This window comes from Aedes aegypti, chromosome 3 (genome assembly GCF_002204515.2).
Source record: "Aedes aegypti strain LVP_AGWG chromosome 3, AaegL5.0 Primary Assembly, whole genome shotgun sequence".
In the NCBI taxonomy this organism is placed as follows: domain Eukaryota; kingdom Metazoa; phylum Arthropoda; class Insecta; order Diptera; family Culicidae; genus Aedes; species Aedes aegypti.
Genome location: NC_035109.1, coordinates 218,653,077 through 218,673,399, shown reverse-complemented (window position 1 = coordinate 218,673,399; position 20,323 = coordinate 218,653,077). Strand labels below are relative to the sequence as shown.

Below are 20,323 nucleotides of genomic sequence, written 5' to 3'. Positions count from 1 at the left end.
GTTTTGCAATTATATTCTCAAAAACAAGTTATTTTAATTACGATGACCCAATGTCACCCCCTCTATGGAATGAGATTGGGTCATTTTTCATTCACTTGTGGTGCCTCTGTGAATAAATATTTTTCTTTAATTTTTTGAACAGTTGTTATTGTACCATCATAGTACATACACACCAAATTTGAAGTTTATTGGAGTTAAATTTCGATAGTTATTCAATAAATAAATCGTTCATATCCCTTTTTGACCCATTCTTACCCCCAACGACGGTATCTAGACATATATTGGGAGAATCGATATAAAATTTTAATAAAGTTTTCCTTCCTATTACTAGCAGCTATAGCGTTGGCGTAGTTTATTCATTCCTATTATTGACATCTATCATCAAAAAGTTTAATTTCGTTAACTCATTTTTTTTTTATAAATTATTGATAAATTCTTAATAATAATGCCTCCTAAAACTGTCACTTTAATAGGCTATAAAAAATCTCATTTTTTTATTTACTATAATTTTAATTTTTAATTAATTTAACATCACGAACATCACTAAGAATGGTTTTCACTTTTCGAAGATGAAAATTATAGTTAGGTACAAAACAACAAAATGAAATTCCACATTTGTAGAACCTAATGATGATTAAGGAAGGAAAAGCTGGAATTAATACTTTAAATTTCAGGTTTTCATGAATGGGTTTGATTAACTCATTGTATATATTTGGATACAATAAAATAATGCTGAATAATATGTTCAAAAATTATGCAAAATTCAAATTATAAGTTATAATTTTTCTTAGTTTTTCATATTAAAACATTGAGTAAATTTTGCATGAGAAAATAAGTCTAGATAGCCACAAAACAATACTAATTATGTTCGAATTGCAATTTATATTCTATTGAATCGAGACAATCATAATACGTCTACCGCAAGGACGCCATTCACCACTCATTTAACAGCATTTCAACACGTTAAATTCTGTGAAAAATCGGGTTTTCAATATTTTTTGCAACTTTTTGCGCTAGATGCAAGATACAACATTTGTGTTTGTAGGAAACAAAAAAAAATGTGAATAACGTACAATCACAGACAAACAGACGTAACACTTAGAACAAATGTCGATCAAAATCATAGTCACGAGGACATGTACGCGCAATGCTAATATCGGTGTGTTTGGCCGATAGGCCAACAGATGGCGGTAGTGTGCAAACGTCAAACACGAACAAAAACGATGCGAGCGCTGCGGGTGGTGAATCGGCCACCTACCATATTTTTGAATCGACCGTTAAAAAGGTGGTCGATGGCCAAAGATGAGAGTGTGACGTCTGTTTGTCTGTGGTACAATGGTACCGAATAACATGTATGCCAATGATACATGTGTAGGGCGCCATTCGCCGCTCATCCTAAGTTTGAAGCCCTGTATACACCACTAGTTGGAATTGATTTGCTTTCATTAGCTGATTGTTATCTTTGTACTATAGTACGACAGCATATTAAACCATGCAGCTAAGAAGCATTTTTCGATCTGCCATACAAAAATCATTGTTCAACACATGTTTACCGCCTTAAACAGCCTAAAATTATTTTTACAAATAGTATATAATATGAAATCATATGAGTTTCATTCTGATACAAACCATTTTGGTATACTAATACATGCTGATGACTTTTACAGCGAAAATTTGTTCAGATTTTTCAAAATAATTCAATGAACGGTGAATGGAGCATGAGCGGTGAATGGCGTCCTTACGGTATATAACATTATGGCACTATGGACAGGAACAGGGTAACTAAATTATCATGAAGAAGCATAGAAGTTAAAAATAGATTTTCAACTTTTTCCTATATTGAATTAAAATACTTGCAATGAGCATTGCGACAAGGAATGAATGAATGAAATGGCGATCGAAAACCCAACACCTTTTTGTAAACAGTCACTACGTTAAACGGACAGAGTACTTTGTAGTCGGACGATTATATTAGTTGAATGAAAAATGAAGGCCGCATCCCTACAGAGACAATAAATTTTGAAAACTGTATATACTATTACTTTTTGTGTTTCTTCCTATCTTTTTTCATATCAGGTGGGGTATTCAGTCTAGTGGGTGAGCGAGGCGCTCGAATACATTGCATCATGGATCCTTTGCTCCTGAAATTTGGTTAATGCTAGGTTTAAACATAAGATCGACAAGCTGTTGGGGACAAAAACAAGGGTTAACAATGCGCGAAATTTACTAATCACTAATTCAAAGCTAATTAGAACTAAAATTGCTCAGTCATTGCAAAAAAATATATGCTAAGGAAAGCTTTCTATCAAGCAACAAGGGCATATAACTTGTGCTGAAAATTATCTGAAATCTACTTCACATTCCATAGTATTCTATGTCTATAAAAAGCCAGAACGGAATGACAAAATCAGGTTTAGGAAAAAGTAGTAAGTAATGAAAAAAACTTCGATTTTATTCTCATTAGACTGTTCTAGTGTTTGTTATACACTGCTAAATGACTAACATTTTGACTGATTTATAGGGAAGGTGTACCGGTATTCGCCATGTATCAGTATTCGCCACCCCTAATTGTATACCGTTTGACGACACATATGATTGCCAATCGTTTAGCACTTTGATTACTTTAACGAGTAAAGTGCTTTAAGATAATACGGAAATATTCTTAGAAAGCTCAAAATTTGCTCAGAAAATAATAAGAAAAAAAAAAAAATTTCCCTAAACATTTTGCTCCTTTGCGCCTTGTTTCGCCACCCTCCATAAGAAATCAACGGTGGCGAATACTGGTGCAAGTGGTCCAGTATTGAACAGTATTGACAGTAATCGAAGGTCTTATGATTTATTTACATACAATCCAAATATTTTGTTTTTAGAATTTACAGATCTGTGTTTTTTTATGTCAATGTGTTCAGGGTGGCCACCAAATTATAATTTTAAAAATCCCGTTTTTCCCGGTAAAGTTTCCAGAATTTTCTCGGTTTTTGATTTTGTTAATCACTATAATTTGGACTTCTTATTCACTTTAGTAGATAGCTACTGAAACCATATTTTGAAACAATATGCTTCTTTTTCAATGATTTAAGCCACTGCGTCCAATGGGTTGAAATTTTGTGGCAAGACCCGTTTTGCTATTCGCATCAATGGAAGAAACTAAAAACTATCCACTATGAATAAAGTGAACAACTTAAACACTTTGACGCGCCTTTTCCCAGTCAGGCAAAAACCCACTATCTTACTGAGATTTGCAATCCAAATTTCACCTGGTTGTAAATAACCCCCAGTAAGAAATTTGGATCTGCGCTATAACTGCCGACAAGATGTTCCGAGGATTCGCGTTCCATGTGACAGAAACGAAGGATATCATTCTGAACCTGTCCAATATTCTTCAAATGATACCTAATCGGACAGTGTCCAGTTACTAGGCGAGTGTATGTACAGAGAACTCTCTTGTTGATCACAAATAGTCTTTTGATTATAGTTAGATTTGAAACTAAAAATCTTTTGGATTCAATATGCTTCTTACTTAAGGTAAAGCTGCATCGAAGTCACATCTCAAACTTTTAAGAACACAAATCTCGTGAACCAGACAACTGTTCAAGCTCAAAACTTCGGCTGGCTGGTGGTGATTAAACAATCAAGTTTTTGTCTTAATTCAGACAAAAAAGATGCCAAAGTAAATTATTGAGGTAATAAAGTACCTAGTTATTTATTCTTATTGAAGTGATTTCAAAATCTAACACTTCGATTTTTCCTTCATGAAAATGAAATTTTTCAAATCAAATTATATCAAGGTGCAAATGTAAGACATTGATAAATATCTTTATTTAAGAAATTTGCAGCCCGAAGCTGGCTCATCTCTTAAATGAAACAAAGCAACACTTGTAGAAGCATGTAGGGGGACACGGGGCAGTATGGACACCCTAAGGAATTTGCCTATTTTGACTGTAAAAACATGAATATTATACTGTTTTTTATGTGCAGTCTGCTTTTTAAAGTTCTTGAGCATTTGTTAAACATGGTTACATAATCAGGAAAAAAATATTTTGTTTTCAAAAAAAGGTTTAAAAAAAGCTTATATTTGGTAGTCACCATCAAGCTAGCGGGGCAAAGTGTTTATAGAAAAATTGTCCTGCGATCGTTCTCAAAACCTCGAAAAATGAAGTACATATTCAGGAAACCATAGTGACAGGTCACTGTGCCACTGAAAACATGTTTAAAATCAATTTACGACATTTTTCGTAGAGATGCTTTCAATATTGCCTCCAGGTTAGTTTTAATCAAGAATTGACGATTTTCAACCGATTTGTGGTTCCACTTCACAGTTATTGCATTGAATGCTAAATATTTTTGGATAATTTTGTGTTTGAAGTTATATTTCTTCCTCTTTGAAGTGCCAGCTCTACTTTGCACCCGGTGTCCATATTGCCCCAACAGTATAAGAAATTTTCATATAAGTTTTTCAATGTTTTAAAGTACCAGAAAAAAATCTACTATATTTTTGAATATAGCATAAATAATTGAAGATTCAATCAAGAGCTACATTATCGGTCAACTGGCAGTCATTTGCCTCTGAAACCTTATTTAGTGAGGTGTGAATGTTATAATTTTCGAACCAAATAAAATCATGCTCAATTTTTCGATTTAAAATCAATGTTCTGAACATTTTTTCTGAAATTTTAGTGGATAGTTTACTTTTCCTATAGGCAACTGATATATTGTTTGCATTGAACGTGTAAAAGTATTCGCCTATGCAAAGATACAAGGTGTGTCCATTCTGCCCCGGGTGTCCATACTGCCCCCGGTACCCCTATCTCTACTTTACTAACTTTTAGTCGATAAATTAACTAAAATTAACGAATTCATCGTGGTTTAAATGTTCAGCACATGAAGAAAATTTTATGATGATGATGATGATGATGATGATATCATATTTTTGGTTCTGAAATCTACTGAAAGATAATATTAAAACTTTATTCAAAACTTTAATAAAAGTGAAACATTTTTTAAAAAACATAGTTTGGAAATTAGAAATTGAATTATAATATGTTGTAACACTTCCAAGGATGTTGTTTGTTCAATGCTACGGATACTGAATTACAATATAAACAAATATAACGATTTCATGCCACAAAATTTCCATGATTTGTAAATTTCGAACCCGAAAATGTTTGTTCAAAACGATTTTCCCGGTAAACCCCGGTTTTGAAAGGTGGATTCAAATACCCATCTTTTCCCTGCTTTTCCCGGTTTGGTGGCCACCCTGATGTATATTCTATTGAAATTTAGGGAATTAACCCTCTAATACCCAAACCCGCCTTTAGACGTTGTACACTTTGGAATTGGACTTAAGCATTGATTCATAACACGCATATGAGAAAAGTTTTTTATGACTTTTGAAACTTTTTTGTATTTTTTAAATTGTTTGAAAAATTGTATTCTTATATAACCTACAAATGCCTGGGTTTCATTTAACGTGCAATATAAAAAATCGTACCCTTTATATTTTTCTACGATAAACCTATAACAGAAGAAGAACTTGGTGGTATTAAAATAATTTCAAACCTGTTTTTCCGTTCAATAGACAAAAAAAAAACATGTTTAGAACTATTTTAGAGAGCTAAAAATGATAAATTGGGTGTTAGAGAGTTAACGCCGATAATAGATGATTTGCTTTTTATGAAACCTCTAAATAAAAACAAAGAATCCACACTAAGGTGCGTGAACCAAATATATTAAGATTTAAAGGTGGCGCAAGCGACTTGAAGTTTCAAAAAATATGACATTCAGTGAAGTTTTCATAACTTTGTTATTTTGTAACCAATTTCGAAGCATCATTCTCCTCAAAATTAAATTTATGAAAAGTTTGTGCAACATCGAAATTGTCTAGAATAAAAAGTGGTATTTTGCTCCAATTTTTCCCTCATTTTAATATATCTGAAACTGGGCTTTCGACTTTCTTAGCAACAATTTTTAATCAATTTTAAGACAATAATATTGTTACGTTCATTAAAAATTTGTGCATTTTTCAACTCTTAGCTGTAACAAGATGATCAATTGAATAAATAATATGTAATTTCTAGTGAAAAAAATTAAAAATCCGAAGAAATTCGATTTTTGTTTTCAAGAAAAGATCATGTTTTTGGGTTAAATAACAAAGTTAATTTTTTTTAAATCAAATGTGTTGTCAATGATACACCATCAAGTCACTTGCGCCATCTCTAAATCCCAATATTTTTGGCTCAAACTTTGAGGTTCCTCACAGAAGCCTACGAAGTTTTGGGTTTGAGAGATATTTCGAAATATAAATCCTTCAACTTGCAGAGAAGATTCTGGTTTGTCCTTTGGGGATACAACTTCATCATCGTAGTATCTTGTCAAACACATGTTTTTTTTGTGTGAATATTGTAATGATCTTAAATGTTTCTTATCGCACTTTTGGTAACATGTCTGATCTGGCAAGGTTCTTATAAGCCTTTTTTCACCACCGCTGAGGTCTTAAAATTGGTTCAACCATATGAGTAAACCTGGTTTAGGGCTTAATCGAAGGTGAAGAACTCGACTCTTAGCGCCGCTTCAGGAAGATTGGGAACTACTGCTTTAAAGCGTAAATGATCATCATATAAGTTTGGAAATAGGCTTAGCATTAACGGATTGTTTGATCTTCTTTTTTCTCGCGTATCGTTCCAACTGCGACAGAGCCTGCTTCTCAGCTTTATGTCTAATGAGTAGTTCCAATTATTAATTGAGAGCTATCTTTGCCAATTGACCATTTTTTGCATGTGTATGTTTTTTTTTTCGTGTGGCATGCACAAAAATGAGTAATTCTCGCCTAGACCGGCCCACTATTTACACCTGGCCTTTAAAAATGTTTTGAATTATGCTCATGCGAAAGCTCCTGTCGAGTAACTAAAGATGTAAAGATCTCCGAAGATTTTTTTAAGCTTGTCACGCTCTGCCTGACCTCCACCACCCCTTGGAGCGTGGCATGATTTGCGTGTGACCCCTCTGAAGCATCTAGACTGAGAACAACAAGGTACGTGTGCCCGATACCGAATTGCACGATCTTTACAAGAGAACACTATATTTCCGCACTAGAGAGAAGGGGGTCTCCTATATTGGCACCCTCCCTCTATTTGCACTCCTCCTTTCCAGCAACAAAGCGTATAATATCACATGTTGAGCATTATAGTGATAATTTTTCACATTTCAAATACATCACAGCAAGCGTAAATCGCAAAATTACACCAGCGCGATAAGTAATGGTCTACAAAATCACACAGAACTTTTGTTAGAAAAAAAAACACACATCTCTATTTTTTCATATTTTGTGTAAAACTAGCAAAGCTTTCCAGTGATGAAAAAAATAAAATAAAATCGGTGGTTGCGAACACCATAAAAATTCAGTTTTTCCGATAAAATCCAATGCGGCCAAATAATCTTTCTAAACCCATGTTATTGTGAAGGGGTTGTTGAAGAAATTTTCGAGTTATGGCAGTTTGACTGAGGCTAGAATTGTTAAAAATTGAGGGGTCCTCAATAAATGTTTTGATTATAACTACCGAGGGGTCCATCAATTTGACCAACCGAATGCAGTTTCTTTAGTTACTCGACAGGAGCTTTCTAATGAGCATAATTTTAAACATTTTGACAGACCAAGTGTAAATAGTGGGCCGGTCTCAGTGAGAATTGATACTCGAATCCATGAGCCTCAGCTTGATTTTGTTGAATAGCTGAGCGTTTACTACTACAGCTATCTGGGCCCCGGATTGTTTAGTAAATACTGAATTTTACAACAATGATAGCTACACTTTTTAAAACTGCAAACTGTAAACTTCTAGCAAAACTTGTTTTTCAATCAAAATGCTTTAAATTACAATTTAACATCCAAAAGCTACACTGGATGCCTTTGATGCAAACGAAACGTTGAGAATCATGGAAAGGGATCGCTATTGGTCATTGATCAAATTAGATCAAATTCGCCTCTAAAATCACAATAAGGCAGCATCCATTCATTACGTAACGCTAAAATCGGAAATTGTACCCCCTCCCCCCTATGTAACGCTTCTTGTATAGATTTTTTTTAATTTGTGTGAGTCGTGAGCTTGAGCCTAACCCCCCCCCCCTTCGAACGTTACGTAATTTGTGGACTCCGCCTAATGCAACATCTTCCACCAATGATATTATGATTTTTTACACACTATCACTGAGCAATATTTCAATGTTGACAACTTCTCACGACGAGGTATAAATTACCGGCTCAATAAGACATTCAGCGATGCAGATGCAGTGGGACAATGCCACTATACCAGGAATCGCAATTTTCACACTTGTAGAATTTCCATGAAGTAATGAAGTCTACCAAAGGTGCAAGTTAATACTGAGTTTGCGCTGTCTACTCGTGCTACGTTGTGTGACCGAAGCGACCAGATAATTGTCGTAGCAAGTATGTAAACAATTCAATAGAAATGAACTCTTCGATAGGCAGTTGCTGCCTATTGTTGGAGGCAAATAATGATTAGATTTTAAGATCAATGTTTTAAACGAATTTATTTTTGAATTTTGCTATCACCGCAAGAATTCTAGCTGTCTTATTCTGATTCAACAACAGGGTATCATATTTACATTGCATAAAATAAGGCTTTTTGTATTTTACCTTTGGCTGCCTATTTATGGATAATATTCATGCATAAACAAAAGTTGAAGCATTTCGATTTGAAAAACTTTGATTGGAAAAAATAGGATGCACATAACACTTAATTTTAGTTGCTGTTCATAGATTGGATTGCTAAGCCATGTAGACGTTATTACGTAAATTACGCTCTGGTTTTCTTTCAATAATATGAAATGTAAAATTACTATAAATAAAAACAGATACTATCACGCTACTAGTTAACATAACATAAAATTAGTAACCAAGCCATTGCCAGAAGCTAAATTATACATGCAACAAGACAGATTGTAACAATCTACCAGAAGCTAATTTGTGTCGTCCTGAGATAAGAAACAGTTGTGTACAACCATGTTGTAGATACAAAAACGAAAAATAAATATGCATAACTGTTACTTAGGCTAACAAATGATTGTAAGTCTGGGGTTGCAATTTGTTGTGGTCAATTTCTGGGCAAATACTATAGCGATTTTGATGGACCATATCTATTCGATGCAGAAAACAGGAAATGTTTGCGGCAAAGCTATCGAGAAAAGCTAGATTTCAGAGAATTTTTAGCAGCTACTACAGCGGTTACAACGATCAAATGACTGAATGCAATGATTTTGTTTGAGCAATTTTGATTCTTATTCATAAATGAGGGTTGAATTGGCGAAAATTTATCAATGATACAGGAAAAATTAAGGAAGAAAATTAACAAAAACTCTGAGATAGAGACAGAGATAATCTAAAATGCGCTCTTTCGAATTATTGTTTTGAATTTGGGGCTCTACTCACTCCGCTCGGGGGCCTTTCCTGCGGCGTCGGATAGATAATTTGCCCCCGGCACTCCTGCCCCCTGCATTCGCTCCGGCTCCGTGTTCAGCCCTGTTTGATAGCAAACCCCAGAGTCAAATCAATTTGGTCGACTTTAATGTTGGATTTTATTTGGTTTAAAATGGCGAAAATAAATGAAATATGAAATCGAAATTGTGTACATATGTGAACTGAGGAATGTAGGAGAAAGCTTGGAACTGACAATTGAAAGATGGATAAAATTTCAAATATGATGACAGAGACACTAACACACGCACCCACACTCAACTTTAATTGAATGACTAGTGTATCATCTATTCATTTGATAGGTTTTGTATATTGTTCAGAAATGGTACGATACATGCATGGTTTCATGTACAGAACAAAATTTATGTAATTTGCGGTTCAGTGCTAAGCTATGAATTAGTTTATTAGTAAATAGATGGTGAGAAATCGAAAGAAAGACTAATGCACACTAAACAAAATGAAATTGAGCTATCGGGCACTAAAGTAATACACTATACTACATAATTATAAAAACAATGTTCGAAATTAGTTATGGTCTAAGGATGCATCAAACTATAAACACATAAACAACTAAGTTAGTTAAATTAAGCTGTCAGCATTTGAGTTTTACGTCGAAGAATGTATAACAACTTGTTGGTTAAATACTAGTGATAGTGTACATTGTATTGAAATGTAAGGTCGATCTGGACCCTGGACCATCGATTGGAACCCTGAATAAATTCAACTCACCATCTACCAGGGTTCGAAGAATATTTTAGTTAGATGTGCTATTCTATGTAGCACAAGAGCTTTGTGAAGCGAATTCGAACAAGAATCATTCCATGCAAAACGATCACATAAAAGGACAAACGATTATTATCATTAATATTGACCATTTTATAAAATCTATAAGATTGTTAAAATGTTGTGAACCTCTGGCCTCAGTACAACGGTCAGCTGATTCGCGGAATAATGCCCTCTTTCCATTAAATGAATGGCTTTTAATCGGAAAATCGCAACCGATAACAGTTCGAACTGATAAAAGCATAAAGTTAATCAATCTTCAGATAAGCAACGTCAGCTAATCGACCTGCTACTATTTCCTTGGAAGAAACTTAATTTCGAACATAGGTACTGATATTTTACCGACAGTCATTGTTAACGGCTGGATTCCGTTCCTTATCTAACGCTCTCAATCATTTTGCAAATAACGATACTAACCAGCTCAGCTACACCCCAATATGCAGAGTAATCCAAATACGCATGGTCTGATGAAGATCAATCATCATCGTCACACGTGAAAATAGGTATCACCTTGCCTTAGGTTCATGTGTCTCACCGAAGCCAATCCTTATCTTCTATTGCATTGATTCAGTAGAATGGACAATATGAGTTTTACAGTTTAGAGCACTTGATTGGATTTAGCCTAAATCATTTAGGTTGTAAAATCAATTGAATCATTTTTATGTTAGGGTGTATTTCTTCTAGCCAAGAAGGCTGAATTATTTAACTTTGACTTGATCAGTGACGATACTGTTCTGTCTGTCTGCAATTTATTTTGAATTCTGCATTCAAAGAAACTTTTCAGGTGATGCTCATAAGCCGCGTAGACCATTGCATTGTTTGGTCTACGCAGCAGTTATAGAACTTATAAGCAAAATTGTAGCTTCCTAATGATGATGGATATAACTCTGAAAACTTAATTTGGTGTCAAATTTATCTGAACTTTTTTTTTCAGAGTGTTAATGAAAAAATATTGATTATGAACGCCAAAGGGAACAATGGCTTAACACAGGGATTCCCAAACTTTTTGTTATCATGGCGCCCTTACCAATTCTGAAAATGGCGCGGCGCACTAGTAGAGTAAAGTGGGGCAAAAGTTCGAGTGGGGTAAGAGTTTCTTTTTAAGATTTCTAGCTCAATTCAAAACAAATCTTATAAATGTCATGGTGGTTCGAATGCTATTCAAGTAAGAGACTTTCAATTCAAATATCATAAAAATCAATTGAGATTTGGAAAAGTTATGGCTATTTGTTGTTTTTCGACGTGAATATTGTAATTTTTGGTCAAAATTTCGTTGCATGGAACCAATTGAAAATAAAATCTTTTTCAATATTTTATGTAAGGGCGTTTCTAGGCCTATCATAAGTTTGCTTTGAGGTGTATTAGTTTTTGCATAAATGCTTGAAAACAATTTTTGGCCCATAGTGGGGCAAAAGTTCGAATCAGCGGGGCAAAAGTTCCACCCATATATAAAATCACGGAAAAAATTAAAAATTGCCTAAAATCCACATATTATCTTTAAATTTAGTTAAATTTGTCGGATCGTGTGAAAACTGTCACCAAAATTTTACATTTCCACTTAGTTTTGCGAAAAACTGCTATTTTTGCGTACATTACAATTAACCCGGTTTTGGGCAATTTTTTGATGAAAATTTAGTGTGTATTTTTCGTCAAACTTAGGTTTACGGCTGGTGTAAAGAATGCCTGTCATAAAAGGATCGATATTTTGTGTTTTAGCCAGCGAACTTTTGCCCCACACTAGATTCAAACTCTTGCCCCACCGGTGGGGCAAAAGTTCGAATAAGACAATCAATTTTGAAACTGTTATAATCAAAAATGGGTAAATATTTTGACACAAGTTTGTTCAGCAAAATTATAGCCAATATGTTGAAGGTTCACTGTATGGTATTTGTTTTGTTTTAACTGCTATTGTTTTCCTGGAATCTTTGATTATACCACTAAGGTCGAACTTTTGCCCCACCTTACTCTACATTGTGGAGTGAGTAAATATCACTGAAAACGGAAAATTATATTTAAGGGTTAGCTCAAATCTACAGGTTCGAACACACAAATGCTTTAACATCATTTTTTTTATTTTTTTTGAAATCAGACTATCCATTTAATCTTTTCATATGTATTCTTTCAATTTTACATTTGTAAAGGTGAGAGACATACAAGTAGTTAGTTTGAAAAGTGATTAAACAAAAAATCATTGCTAAATCGGGTCCATACTGCACAAAGTTTTCAATCAAAGCCAGTATTAGCAAAAAAAAAAAGTGCGTTGAATTTTGAGACAAACGCTTTTACTTAACCATGAACAAGATGTGAAAATTTGAAATTCTGGATAATGAATATTAGAATAGAATGTGTACTGTTATAAAATCGTCTTCCTTGATTTTTTCAACAAATGTTTCGAAAAAATATGATATCTACTTTGTTTGGCAAGTCTTGAACTAATTATTGAAACATTTTTTTCAACAATTTATAGAAAACCACAAATTTTTAAAATTTACCTAGGTTACTATAATGTTTTTTTATATCAATGCAATTTGTGGATTGGTAAACGGTTTTCAAGATTATGAGTTTATTTCCAAGTTAGTTGTACATCAATTTGCGGTGCACCTGGAAAAGTGCTATGGCGCACCAGGGTGCCGCGGCGCACAGTTTGGGAAGTACTGGCTTAACAACTCCCGTTAGTAAACAGATGCAGCTTTAGCTCATGAGGAGATGAAATAACGCTAGCTCTATGCCTTTAAACAATATTTTTTCAAAACCTGAATTCGAGTAAACCGAATTGAGATTTTACCGCTGTTGGGTTGTTTTGCCCCTAACGCAAAACTAATTTTGTCAAAAACACAGAGACGCGTCGACTCAGCCATAAATGTTATTTTTTCATCTGAAGGGATTTAACATAGAAAGTTGCTTGAAGTTATGTTGCTCGCCAAAATGAGTAAGGGCAATGTTATTACCATTTACAAACAATGGCAATAATGAAGTATGTGTAGATTAACTATTCACATGATTTTCATCCAGTAAACCCATTACAAGTACACCCGATTCTGTTTTTGCACGGGGAATGCGTACCGTGCAAAAAAAGTTTTCAGTTCAAAATTTCAAAAACCGTGCAAAAAAAGTAACACCATTTCTCGACGTTCCATGTAAAAATAAAGTTCTGCGGAAAAAATGTATGGAAACTTTTTTGCACGGCCGTGTGAAAAAGATATACATATATACATGTACATACCAACTACCAAGGCTAGATACCAACTATGAAGGTTAGATGTCGGCAAATCAAAAAAAAAAAACATCTTATAAAGTTACCTTAAGGTGATTATAAAACGAAACCAAACATAAATTTTTTAAGTTCACAATCTATAGAATCTAACATGCGTTCGCGTTGAAAATTTGATCAATTCTCGAAAACTTATTCAAACAGACTCAAGTCAAAATAGTATTCAAACTAACTTTATCGATTCTACGTGTTTCGCAGAGGAAATTCTACACATTTTTCGCTGAACCAACTCGATTATTCACTTTTAGAACGTTTACTTTCCGGATTTACAAAACGACGAAAGTAAGATTTTCAACTTTCGCTACCTAACCACTACTTTCGCCGCTCCGCTGTATGGAGAGACAAAGTGACTTAACCACGAATGAAAACAAAACATTACTTGAGTCGATTTTACACTGGTACACAAAAGTCGAAAGTAACTGAATAAATCGGCTTATCATTTTTTAATGAAATTGTGGGAAATAACAGGATCTGCCTAGTTTTTGAATGCGAGCTTATTGTATGCAAAATTTAAGCAATGTACACGGCGAAAACATGTCAAAAAGGAGATTCATTTTAAAACAGTTTTAGAAGACAGGTTGTGATTCTTCTGAATTGATTTTCACAAAACCGTATGGAAGTTACTTACGTCGATTTTGAAAAAGTAATCGTTTGATCGAGATTTGCTCTCCACAGTACCCAGAAATCACGGTTTTCTGAATATGTATACATAAAAAACACATTGGCATTATTTTTCCAGGCCCTAGTCAACGGGAAACAAACATAATAAATCTATGAAATCATTAACCATTAACAGCTTACATGTTGCTTAAGGAAATAAATTACAGTAAATGCCCAAAGATCGAACAACCCATCTCAACCTCATGATAGTTAAATCCGTGCATGACACATGTACCGTCGAATGAATGAATTGAACAAGTTAGCATTGCTTTTTGTTTCCGAGTAATGATTGTTTTGATCGTATTCCACTGACTATTTAGAACGATTTGAAAACAATCATTATCATCGACTGAGAAAAAGCAGTGCTAACGTGTTCATTTTTTACATTTTTTGAAGCTCACGGTGGTGTTCTTGGCTCATTCCTAATTGCCTATTTTTTACAATTTATTTTCGTAAGATGAAAGGTATCTTTAAACGGGATTGTGTTTTAGAAATACATAGTCATCATGTTCTGGAAATTCAATATTCTAAATTTTCATACAGGTATGTTTTTCAGGGAGAACACTCCCTTAAAATAGTGATTTTCAAGAACCTTGAAGCATAAACCTCAACCAAACTATGTTTAAACTTGCTCCAATCATAAAACCGTGTTCGACAAAAGTTCGTAGAATTGAATAAACTACTATGTAGAGGTATTCCCGATAAATTTTAATGTTCCGTTCAGTAGTTATGAATTTTCAAAGCTTAAAAATAGTCCAAAAACACATAAATGATTTTAAGCACATCTAAATTTTCTCCAAATTGACTGAAATTTTGACCAGAAGTTCATTTTGACATGAAAAATCAAAATATTGGTTGACTGACGAACTTCCAGACATTTGAATAGGTCTAGTGTAGATTCACATGAAGAGGCATGTTTGTCAAAAGACATCACATATGTGATGATCGATGATACATTCCAGAAATTTCAGATGTTAAGAGGTCAGACTGATTGGTCTAAAACTTTTCGCTTTTTCATTCTACGCACGTCCTACTTTCGAGATAAAGTTCACAGTAATATCGCGCCAGGATCCGAGAATAAACCGGATAGCAAATACTACTAGTAGCGTTTTCAAAATATGTTTGATAAACTCAAATCCCTACTTGATTGGTAAAGGATAAGCTCCATGTTCCCCATACGATTAAAAACGAGCAACAATATTGATTAAACTGGAAACATTTGTGAGAAGGCTTTTTGTAAGCCTTGCGGGCTGACTTAAACGAAACTGATCTGATTGAATAGCGTCGGTTTTAATTCCTACATTGTTTATCGAGTCTAATCAGATTCGAATTTCACCATGGGCTTCATCTTGTAGTATTCACAGACCGCACAATACAGGCTTCTTCAAAAGCTGCTTCCATAGTCTGAGACGTTGTAGTATTAAAGGTGTCCTAAAAATCACTCGGATTTTCAATGGACAGAGAGTAGTCCAAGACATTTGATCGCAACCAAAGAGTTTTCAATTTCTTGACCGCGGATCCACAATATGCAAAATCTGCAAAGTCATTTTTAAATGTTCAAAGAAGATGTAACGGATGTCAGGTCATTAGGCCGAAGTACGTTAGGCCAAATGAGTTACCATGCCGAAGTTCGTAAGGCCGAAATTTTCAAAACATAACGGGAATAACATTTTTTTTCCTTCTTTAATTATAGGCCATTCTTTCTTCGATTTGAACTCATTCGGCCTAATGACCTATTCGCCCTAACTTACTTTGGCTCAATGACCAAGCACAGATGTAGTGATGGTCGGATAGAGATTCATTATCTGACACATGTCAATTCGTCAACTCGTTATTGATACTATTCGAACAGAGCGCTATGTCTAAAACTTCTTCTCTATTAAATACAATGAAGGTTGGCTCCAAGGCCGTACAATTTCATTTCATTGAAAGCATTTTCAGTCCCCAGCTGACTGACTCAAGCGTGCCTTTCAGTTGAAACACTACTGCTTCGTTTCAACCCGACAAACCTTTCCGTTCATCACCGCTTGCGTAGTCTCTCCTTTCTTTCTTGCTGCTTGTGCGTCGCGCGTCATGAATCGGAGTGTCACCGCAGCGAGCTGGCCTTTCAATCGGTAGTCTCTGTTTTTGGGAGCCGATTAATTTAATGAACGACGTCATGACCCGTGTAGTTTCTCTACCTTTTTTCATTACGTAACAAATTGCACACATCATTATTGTAAAAATAGTTAAATTTAATTTTAAACATTTTGATGGATTTCAATGAAATTAAATGAAACGAAATTCTTACTCTTTCATTTCACCTATCTTGTTCGTTGCTTTCAATCGGGCAACGAAACGAATGAGTGTGGAACGAAGGACGAAGCGACGCAGTTGTTCGTCACCATCGAGACGACACAGCCAAGCCTTCGTGTTTCACATAATGCTTTCGAAAATGCACAGCCCTGGTTGGCTCTATATTAAGCAATCCAATATCTGTATAGACCTAAAACTTCCAGCTTAAATTTTGATAATAAAAATGCACCAAGACAAAAAAGCCCTGTAACAGAAATACAACGCGTCAAATCATCATTCTATTTTCAGCGCATTTATCCTTTGAGTCATGAAGAACACATGTACTAAAGACAAAAAGATGATTAGACGCGATATTTTCCTGCTACAGTTGCCTTGGTACATTTTTATTCTCTAAATTCAGTCTATCTGTAACTTTTAAATAAATGGTTTTCACACAACTTTGTCAAATTATCAAGAAATTTGTAGTTCATCATAGTAAAATGAAATTATTTTGAGAAGTGGCGGGATATGACTATCCGATGTGGATAATTTTGTATGGACCCTAGTGGTAGAAAATAGAAGCAGGCGGCACACAGCCCTTAACCTAACGAACAACCGGAAATCACTGACTTTTCAACTATTCTGCATCTTGAATTGTTGTAGAATGTTCAACTAAGTAAACATGCATTGCATAACCCTTAAACCAAATAGCAACTTTGCCGAAGACATCAATTTTCTAAATTATCAGAACATATAACCATCCTAAGATGTAGCTACAGAACGGCAATAAAAAAATGATGTTTCCTGAGCTAGCGTCATCATGCGGTGAGATTCCCATCTTACCAATATCTAATATAATCCTTTCCCTGTTGCAGATTTTTACTGAATAATGTATTATCTATCTTCTTCTATCTATCCATCTCATCTTCTATTATGATTATATTATATAAATAAAAATGGAGTGGTGTCTGTATGGCACTTAACGGGTTTCAATTATTTTTTGTCAGTGTACTGGCCCACATATCTAGTTTCTAAAAGTGTTCAAAGGATCTCGGTAATGTTCCTATGGTCGGAGTTATTCAGGTGGGTTACTGGGTCAGGTCGGGTGTAAAGGGTGGTATGGTTCTGTGCCCCTGGAGGTATGCAAATTTCAAGTCACAGTTAATTTCTGGAATCGATTATAATGTTATAACTTCTTCTTCTTGGCATTAACGTCCTCACTGAGACAGAGCCTGCTTCTCAGCTTAGTGTTCAATGAGCACTTCCACAGTTATTAACTGAGAGCTTTCTTTGCCAAAGTTGCCATTTTCACATTCGTATATCGTGTGGCAGGTACGATCATACTCTATGCCAAGCGAAGTCAAGGAAATTTCCATTACGAAAAGATCCTGGACCGACCGGGATTTGGACCCAGACACCTTCAGCATGTCTTTGCTTTGTAGCCGCGGACTCTAACCACTCGGCTAAGGAACGCCCCCAAATACGCCAAATACAGAAAGATAATAAAACGCGTTGTTGTTTTTTTGCTACACATAATTTTTTGTCTTGGTGTCAAATTTAAGCCTATCTGTAGCTTTTTAATCAGTTGTTTTCACACAACTTTTTCGAAATATCTTAAAAAATGAGAAAATTTGTAGTTTATCACAGACAAATGAAAAGAATCAGTTGAAAAAACGGCAGGATATGGCTATCCGGAGTTGGCCGTTTTGTATGGGTTCTGCCACATAATAGTAGAATATCGAACTAAGGTGTGACCCATTTAGAAATGGAACATACACAATTTGGATACATTTCAGCAAGAATCGAATATGTTTCAACTCAAATGGTGCATTCCATGTAAGCTTCAAAGGAAAAATAATAAAAAATAAGCATCCCCTTTTCACAGGAAATTGTCGGACTTTTCCCGGAATACGGCACACTATTTTCATCCATATTTTTGACGAGTTCATATCAGTTCGTCGATGTTCTGCAGTTCAAATCAGTTCGTTCTATTCTGCAGCTTGAGACATATGAGAATAAAATATTTATAGCTCACTATCGCCTTCTAGTTGTAAAATGTTTAACTAAGCAAACATGCAGTACATACCCGAGCAAAGTCCAACATCAGAAAGAAAGAAAGTCGAAAACATATCTTGTTTTCAGCATTAAGTTGATATCATAATTTGATATCAATTTATCATTGAAATATGTAATATCATATTTTGTTTTCGTTCTGCTAACATTGATTTTAAATTTTTGTTAATGTTTCAACGACCAAAATGACAACAAACTGAGTTATCAAAATCCGCGACATCACAACATCAAAATTAGTTTTCAATATGATCTCAAGCTTTCTTTCTTAAGAAAACATGAACCGGAATGATATGCGTAGATTCTATGCAACGGTCAATGGTGCGCGGCACAATACTGTACCAGTGCCCGCCATGTGCAATAATCGAGAAGGGAATTTGCTGACTGATAAAACGGCGGTGGCTGCCAGGTGGAAGGAGCACTTTCAGCAATTGTTGAACGGTGAGAATGGAAATGTAGCGAGGAACAGGATGAACATAGATGACGATCAAGCTGTGGACCCACCGACTATAGGAGAGGATAAAAAGGCTATCAGCGAGCTGAAGAACTGTAAGGCTGCTGGGAAGGACGAAATCCCGGTCGAGCTTCTCAAGCACGGAAGCGAGCAGCTTTACCAGTTGATCCACCGAGTACTGCTGAAGGTATGTGAGGACGAAGAATTGCCCACCGGCTGGTTGGATGTCCTCATCCGCCCTATCTACAAGAAAGGGCACAGACTGGAGTGTGCCAATTACAGAGGAATTACCCTGCTGAATTCGGCGTACAAAATTCTGTCGCGCATCCTGTTTAACAGACTGAGACCGCTCGAGGAGTCCTTCGTCGGTGAATACCAAGCAGGTTATCGTGAGGGCCGTTCGACAACGGACCAGATGTTTAGCTTGCGAATGATCCTAGACAAATTCCGGGAGTATAACTTGCAGACTCACCATCTGTTTATTGATTTCAAGGCGGCGTACGACTCAGTGAAAAAAAAGAGCTTTGGCAGATAATGTCTGAAAATGGTTTTCCGGCGAAACTAATTAGGCTGATACGTGCTACGCTGGATGGTTCGAAATCAAGTGTTCGGATCGCAACCTCGTTCGTGACGTTAGACGGATTGAAGCAGGGAGACGCACTTTCGAATTTACTGTTCAACATTGCACGCGAGGGTGCTATTAGGAGATCTGGCGTGCAGAGAAATGGCACTATTATCACAAGGTCGCACATGCTCCTTGGCTTTGCGGACGATATAGATCTAATTGGAATCGATCGCAGGTCAGTGGAAGAGGCCTTCGTGCCTCTGAAGAGGGAGACAGCGAGAATAGGCCAGACCATTAATTCTACCAAAACGAAGTACATGGTTGCAGGTAGAGACAGAGTCGGGCATGGTGGTGTAGGTGCTGAGGTAGTGTTTGATGGGGATGTGTTTGAAGTTGTTGAAGAATTTGTTTACCTAGGAACACTTGTGACATGTGACAACGACGTTTCCCGCGAAGTGAAAAGACGTGTTGCGGCTGCGAATAGGGCCTTTTACGGACTACGTAACCAGCTTAGATCCCGCAGCTTGCAAACGGAAACAAAATTCGCCCTGCATAAAACATTGATTCTTCCGGTTGCTCTCTACGGGCACGAAGCGTGGACGTTGAAATAGTCAGACCGAAAAGCTCTCGGTGTTTTCGAGCGTAAAGTGCTGCGGACGATACTCGGTGGGAAACTCGAAAATGGTGTATGGCGCAGACGCATGAATCACGAGTTGTATCAAGTGTACAAGGATGCGAATATTATCAAGCGTGTAAAAT

At 35.7% G+C, this 20,323-nt stretch overlaps 1 protein-coding gene across 4 annotated transcripts in view; it reads right to left on the bottom strand.

The window, feature by feature from the left end:
- Window positions 1–20,323, bottom strand: part of LOC5579855 (oxysterol-binding protein 1) — an 85,845-nt gene that overhangs the window by 56,770 nt on the left and 8,752 nt on the right. Inside the window, exons 2-3 of one of the 4 annotated variants that reach the window (XM_021852528.1) lie at window positions 9,443–9,532; window positions 2,043–2,141 (exon numbers count right to left, since the gene is read on the bottom strand). The exons of 1 other annotated variant lie outside the window; for it this stretch is intronic. In XM_021852528.1, the coding sequence (XP_021708220.1) occupies window positions 2,043–2,141; window positions 9,443–9,532 (189 nt within the window). The remainder of the gene's footprint in view (window positions 1–2,042; window positions 2,142–9,442; window positions 9,533–20,323) is intronic. 2 more of the 4 variants (XM_021852530.1, XM_021852529.1) reach the window with 2 other exon arrangements.